Source organism: Saccoglossus kowalevskii, chromosome 19 (genome assembly GCF_978046115.1).
Source record: "Saccoglossus kowalevskii chromosome 19, keSacKowa6.1, whole genome shotgun sequence".
Lineage (NCBI taxonomy): Eukaryota > Metazoa > Hemichordata > Enteropneusta > Harrimaniidae > Saccoglossus > Saccoglossus kowalevskii.
The window spans coordinates 29,290,191-29,297,564 of record NC_140659.1 but is presented as its reverse complement, the minus strand read 5'-3'; the positions used below and the strand labels follow the sequence as shown (position 1 = coordinate 29,297,564).

General features: G+C 35.8%; 1 protein-coding gene across 2 annotated transcripts; it reads left to right on the top strand.

The window, feature by feature from the left end:
* Positions 1 to 3,052: 3,052 nt before the first annotated feature.
* On the top strand, positions 3,053 to 6,657 carry LOC102802791 (ankyrin repeat and SOCS box protein 18-like). Of its 2 annotated transcripts, none has more exons than XM_078011391.2 (2): positions 3,053 to 3,140; positions 5,166 to 6,657. In XM_078011391.2, the coding sequence occupies exon 2, from the start codon at positions 5,180 to 5,182 to the stop codon at positions 6,278 to 6,280; it is 1,101 nt and encodes a 366-aa protein (XP_077867517.1). In that variant the 5' UTR covers positions 3,053 to 3,140; positions 5,166 to 5,179; the 3' UTR covers positions 6,281 to 6,657. The 2 variants fall into 2 exon arrangements, with proteins under 2 accessions (XP_077867517.1, XP_006819684.1); XM_006819621.3 differs by lacking the exon at positions 3,053 to 3,140 and adding an exon at positions 3,414 to 3,514.
* The last annotated feature ends 717 nt before the right edge of the window (positions 6,658 to 7,374 follow it).

Below are 7,374 nucleotides of genomic sequence, written 5' to 3'. Positions count from 1 at the left end.
CAAGCAAGTCGTTGTTTTATGTGCATTTCTGACTTGTTCGAGTGCATTAAGGTAGTGCAATATTTCAGTTAAAATTCATGCAAATCGACTATTATCAGCTTTGGCCTCGGGTTTACGCTGCTGTAGCGGTTGGAGTCTTATAACTTATAATTTGATTTCTCACAACGTATGCAATCACCCCAGTGTGGAGAGCTGGAAATTAACGATGCAATGGGGGGGGGGGGGGGTAGAATGAAAGCTTTCTCATTTCAAGATGTGTTCCTACAAATAAATCATAATGTATGTTCTACTAAGTTTTACGATAAAATGGAATAATCAATTATTCTTATTTATGAGGTGACATTTCATCATCTTCTTTCGTTTATGAATTTCACATACTACTTTCAAGATATTAGCATGTAGATCATATGATGATATCTGTTGTGGACATTTCGAGACTATGGGGTTGGTCCCAAATTTTAAGTTGTTCTTCTCGCTACATTGTGAACAAAAATAAACAAACCAAATAAATACAATTTATACTCTTCTTCAGAACCCCGATAACTCCAACTGGATCCTCCCCTCGTTGCTATATTTCGTGTATCGCTTTTTTTTTTCGCAAACCCAAGCAGACTTGGGAGCAAGTTTGTGGGAACACTAGGTGATGGTCAAACAAATGAAATGTTAAACAATATAGCTTTGATCCAAGATTAATGGAAATTTAAAAACTATTAAAAAGAGTTACAAGGAGAGCCGTTAGAAGACATAGTAAAACAGCGAGCAATCTCGTGAAATTTAAAGAAAAAGTCAAGGCTAACAACATAATACTCCCAGATGTGCGGCAAATGTAAGCACATGCAATTTACAGTTTATTTATATCACTTTTCATTCTCTAGATATTCAACTTTTCACCAGTATTATATAGTCCACCATCTTGGTTCTTCAGCAAAGGATTATGCCGGGGTAAAGTATGACATCATATCCACTGTTGTCAGAAATTGAGAAAAAATATTTTACTGTTGCGCAGACCAAACTGAGACGTTAGTAAGTTTTAACTGTGTAATTTATGTGGTGATTGGAAGGTGTAGAAGGAGCCACCGTCGGTAATTGGTGCACGTTGCACCCAGGTCAAAACTCGAACTCGTGATTTCCATTAAAAAAAAACGCATTGCACTATGGGAAAATCAATATTTATCAACACAAATGTCGGACATGCGCTGCTCAACGACCACTGCCCTTTAAGGTAGCGAGAAGGTTTTGTGACGTTTTTAAATAAAACATTCTCTGTCTGTTGTCTCGTTCAGAACAGTAATTTAGGTTATATATATATCAAAAGACTAAGTATAGAGGTGCAAGTTCGCACAAACTGGACACACATTGTTTACATAATTATCACGTGACATCAAAAATGGCGAACCTTGTAAAAATGACTAAGTAATGCTGACAATGGACGTTAGATAAACACGCATTGTTTGCAACTGGAAGCTTATCACCCGTTATATCAGAATCGTCAACAACAGAGTATACAGATAAGATGTTATCATTTAATTCCTTCCAAAGATAAACACTATGCAAATATCCACGAAACGGCAGTTGTAGTCTTTTCTGCTAGTGTTTTAAAACACTAATTTGAGCAACGTTATTTCGCAATTTCGATATTTTGTAAACCTGGGGTGATGTATCAAGGTCTAAAGTAACCGTTTTATCAATTTTTGAAAAATCAAGAAAAAAGTGAAAATTTCCCTTCTCGCTACCTTAATTTCACCGTATTTCAAAATCCAACTTATAAATTATCTTTGAGGGTGGATATTGACACAAAACGCAATCCTTATAATACACAATATAATCTACTAAAGGAAACATGAACGTATCATAACTACATACATTTTGTAATGAGCAAAATCATGAATGTTCGGACTATCTTTTGTAGCTCCTGTAACTTAACATGGACTTTCTTGAATGACAATGTTTAGTAAATTCTTGATGCTGGTAGCCAATTTGAAAAATGTTATATTTGGAAATAGTGCATATTTAATGATTTATATTATTTATTGAAAGTGAATGGCATATGTCATAAATACAGCTATGACGACATTGGTCCGTATATATACAACATTATATATTTCATAATGTTGCATGCAGTGGTAATACATTATCAAAGGGATTTAGAAATAGGTTAAAATTGAGAAAAATAATTTATCATTTAGTAATAAGGTTTAGTACAACAATCAAATTTAAACGATTGGATTCAAGTTGGTGTATTGATTTGCTGTCTCGTTATCTGTGACGTCATGGCCATGCAATGGATACATGCCGTTTGAGTTCACAGCTAGGTTCAGGTATTTATATATTTTATAACATGACTTTGATGACTCAAGTAAATAAATAATTATATACACATTTAAGAATTACAAATTTCCCATCCGTTTCCATAGAAATCTGCAGGTCTGTCTCTTTCTTTACATGTAGTTAGTAGACGAGTGGTGACAAAGTCAATGCCCGATACAGATATCCCGAAAACGGCGTAACTGTTGAATTTAGTATAAGTTATATAATATTAATAATATACTTTTCCTTGAAGTCGTGCTCGCTAGTCACGTGACGAAGCGCTTTTATGACGTAAATGGATGACATGGAGGTAGTTACCAACGTCACGGTCGATATCATTTTTAAGAGATTGACTCTGTTTTAAATGACAACGACTACAGTGGGTGGCGTGGAGGTAGCTACCAACGTCGATATTATTTTGATCTGTCGTCATCTGTCAATGAAGGTGCTGTTTTAAGAGATTTGCTCTGTTCTAAATGACGATGACTACACAGCCACTGTTTCTGATTTAAAGATCGTCGCAAACCACGACCATTTAACAACAGACAAATCTCGTACATTCGTAGTGTCTTTAGACAGGTCTCATGCCACTAATTAACCAATGGCTGCTCGTAGCCATTTTAAATGCCTTGCAAGAACCAATGAAATTTTTTAAATATTTTCTTTTCTCAGGTGCTCCCTGTTTGAGGGCGTAATCACCTGGGTAAAAGGTGAGACCAACATGTGGTCTTTTGTTTACTACTCAGCGGCTGTGTACCTGTGGGTCTGTGTGTATTTGGATGTTCTAATCTTGGTGTTTTTCCAGTGATTTCTCTAGGTGCAATCCAAATACAGTACGTGTGTCTTGTTTACCTGAGATTTGCAAGAGTTTGAGCTGGCCAACATGTTGGTTATTTTCATGTGGTTGATTACTGGCATGTTGATTTCCCATTTTTGAGCCATGTTTTCAACTTTGTTCATCATTTTTTCATATAGCAATCTCGTCATATGTTAACATTGTCGTCTATGGAAATTCAATTAGTGGTATGAGCATTCGCGATAGTATGCGCCCTCATATGAAACGTAAATCAGTGAGCCACCATAGAGGGCTCTGTCACTTCCGGAACCTCTGGGTAATCACTTGGACGACAGTTATCAGGGTAATTTACGCGTCCTTGTTTACTATTTCCTTTATAACTGTGAGTAGTGGGTTTGCTTATCCTGTCAGGTAAGACAATGATCAGAAAATCATCGGGGACACAAACCATACAGCCGGAAAATAATTGTACCTTGAACAACACTAATTGGCTTAAAAATCTGTATGTTGGTTGGGTGATTTGCTGGCGCGAGCCATAGTTTTTTCTCCTCGGAATTGTGTGTATATCGGCCGTGTGTATACCCATCGTCTCTATGGGTGGTGGATATTTGTAGGATAACTTACATGCCCACAAACGTTGAGTCGAGAGTATAACTGTGGTTCTCCGTGTGTGGTTCCCTGTCCCATATCCGACCGCATACAATCGATGTCCGCGCTCACTATCAAAGAAAGAAAAACTTCGGTTTCGTGACGGCACGCGCAGATTTAGGGGGAGGTCCCCTTCAGCCCCCCCCAAAAAAGACAAATCAATTGACAAACCCAGCCCACGTCAATAAGAGCGAACCTTACCGAATTTCTGGATCCGCCAGTCGACGGTTTACAAGCTACAACAGTTTTTACTGCTAAAAAAGCCAATATTTTATACTACGTTGAAACTTGATGCTAAAAATGTATATCCCTTCTCATACCATGGTTATTTTCTGAAATGAGTGATTAATTTATTGTATTATGGGAATCGTGGTTTGCATTATTAATTAATTTGTTGACTTTTGTAGTTTTGACCTGAAAGTGAGTGTATTTGCTTTATTATCACATGCATAATGTGCATATCTCCACAGTGTGACGTAATAAAGGAAAGATTGAATAAGCATTATCACTTTCACTGTACAAGTTACCTGAAGGTTGTCTGGAGTTTCCACTTTCCAGTCTTATATATGGTCCGATAACTATGGATTGTGTTAACAATGGATCATTTTGGCAAGCTATTAACGCGTGTATTTTTGGAAATATCATTAGTTCGTCCTAAAAATTAGTTGGACTTAAAAAACAAATCATGAACAAGCAGAATCACCTCACAGTGTGTGCTAGGCACTCACATAAAATAGAACACTGGGTGCCAACTTAATTATTGTATGATGCACAGGCAATGATATATTTGTATTCAGTGTTATTTCAGCAATAGTTTCACTCCAGACTGTAGAAATTTGTGATAAAAATAAAAATATAATCCCACTAGGTTCATTAGTGTTTAATAATCCAATAATTTATATATAAATATATAAAATAAGTGTGTATTGAAAATATTATAATAAAGTTAATTAACTCAGAGTGGAAATGGTTTCTATCATCCATCAATGTGTTACAAGGTGTATAGAATAATGAAATGTGAAACAGGGAAATGATATATTGTATTCAATGTCCAACTTGAGAAGGGAAAAGCAGATGCAATTGTGTAGGGGTTAGCCATTTGAAAATGGGGGAGGGGGGTTATTTGCATTTTTTGTTTTGTTTTTGGCCCTTGGCAAATTTTAGTTTCACAAAATAATCCCCCTATTCATTTTAATATGTGACACCCTTGCTTTGTTGTTGCCTGCACTCAGTGTTTTTTTATTTTTTAGTTTGATCACTAGAGGGCGATATTTCAGTCATCTCAGGTGTACCATTAATCACTAATAAATTTAACCCTATAAAGTGGAAAAGAAAATCTATGTACTGTGTTAATTTATAACTTTTTGATAAAGGTTGTGATGCCAAAATGTTAATTGAACTTTTTCTATCTCAGGTTACTGACAAATCATGTTTTATGACGAGTATTATGACAGCGTATTCAATGGTGATAACGAGGGACTCTACCAAGCACTGTCAAACGGGCACTCTGCTAATGTTATATTGACACAACGTACTCTCCACAGTAGTGCTCGCTACCAATGTGGGTGTGAGAAGACAACTCCATTATTAATAGCAGTCTCTTGCGGTTATGTACAGAATCTACGAACACTGCTTGATTGTGGTGCCCTTGTGAACCTGTTGCCTTGTCCATGCCATGATACAGCTTTGCATCTAGCATGTATGAGTAATTACAACTCCAGCGTATGCTTAGAAATACTCCTATCACATGGTGCTATTGTTAACGTACCAAATGCAATTGGATTGACCCCACTGCATATTGCAGTGCAGTTAAGTAAATACGAACTTGTACATCTGTTGCTGAATACTGGTGCTGATGCAAACAGTCGGACTCAATTGAATGAAACACCGTTAATACTAGCTGCTTCTTATCCACTTAATTTACCCATCATTCAGTTGTTACTGGAACATAAAATTGATGTGAATGCATCAGATCAGTTTCATAATACATCGCTGCAGTTAGCCACAAAACAAGTCTGCCTTGAAGCAATAAATATTCTCTTACAACATGGCGCAGATCCAAACATCATTGATATTTACCATCAATCCCCACTGTTCTCTGTTGCTAAGATACAGAAAGAGGAATTACCTCTTGTACCAGCATTGTGTCTGCAGACCCTACTTAACCATGGAGCTAACATCAAACAGATCTGTCTGAAACAGAACATACTCCAGGCAGTCGCTAAAACATGTCCATATAATATTCTGAGCATTATTATGATAATCAGCTCTTATGACTATGTTGACAATGCACTGAAAACACTGCTGCCGCTTTTTCCAAGAGAATTACAGTATCGTCATACAGAGTTCAGCAGAAATTTACACTATTTATCCTGCAATCCTAGATCTTTGCGCCATCTCTGTCGCTGTGTTATCAGATTCAATCTTAAACATTACTGCCACAACAAAATCCATCAACTTCCACTTCCAGATAAGCTTATTGCTTATCTTCTCCTTAAACCAGAAGTATGTCAAGAATTGTATTTATAGACTGAATACAGTCTTCTCCCCAGAAATTTGTCTCATGGTTGCGGCTAATTTACGTACTGAAAACTGTTTATTCATAGATAATAACTGAGATTTCATTGATAGCTAGAAAGCCTGATATTTATTTATTCTGACAGTATTGAGATATTAATTGTATTAAATACATTTTAGATCCAATTCCTTCTGTGTGCACGGTTTATCTCCTTTCACATAAAGATTGTTGAATAATAGCAGCAGTTTGCAGTTTGTTCTTTTTAGGCATATATTATTATTTATATACGGTAATGTACAGTATTACAATTTTACATGTATCTTCAAATTTTAATCATAATGGGCTTCCAATAAATGATTGGTTCAATATGTCATTGAATCTTGTTGAATATATGTTTCAAAATATATTTAATGAATTATTTGGATAGCAGTATTCTATATTTGAAGAGGAATCACTCAATTCCAGAGATTGAACCAAGTGCTCATGGGTCATTTTAGTTCACCACTATTACCATCCACTATGATAACTACAGTAATGCTTATCTTTTCCTACTTTTTCATTAATTAAATCGACTGATAAAAACAACTTTGAAATTATTGCGTTTAAATTTGCATGGTATTTCAAGGCAGCATTTTATCAGAGTCAAACTATTGCTCCTCCCACCAATTAACAGGTGATTATCTCTTGTGTGTTTATACACTTAAATTGACAAACTGATAAGACCCATTATTGTGTACGGTAGTGATGTTTGGGGTGATGAAAGCACAACTAAGTCTGCAATTGAGGATGTCCATCTTTCATTTTGTCGGTTCATTCTTGGTCTCTCCAAATTCACACCAAAAAAATGGCTGTTTATGGTGAGCGAGGAAGGTACCCCATTGACTGTTTTATCAAGAAACAACGATTTAAGTACTTCAACCGGGTAACAAACTCTGATAACCCATTGTTAAGAGACGCCTACTAAGTAAATAAGAATATAAAAAGTAAATGGTTTACAAGTGTAGAAACCCTCATGCAAGATATTGATGTTGTTACCATTGTAAACTCAAGATAAATAAGAGAAATTTAGAATTTATTCATAAAAAAATAAACAAAGAATTTGAAA

What these genes read in the sequence shown, in the direction of transcription:
- LOC102802791 (XM_078011391.2), top strand. Translation starts at nt 5,180, where the DNA reads ATGTTTTATGACGAGTATTATGACAGCGTATTCAATGGTGATAACGAG.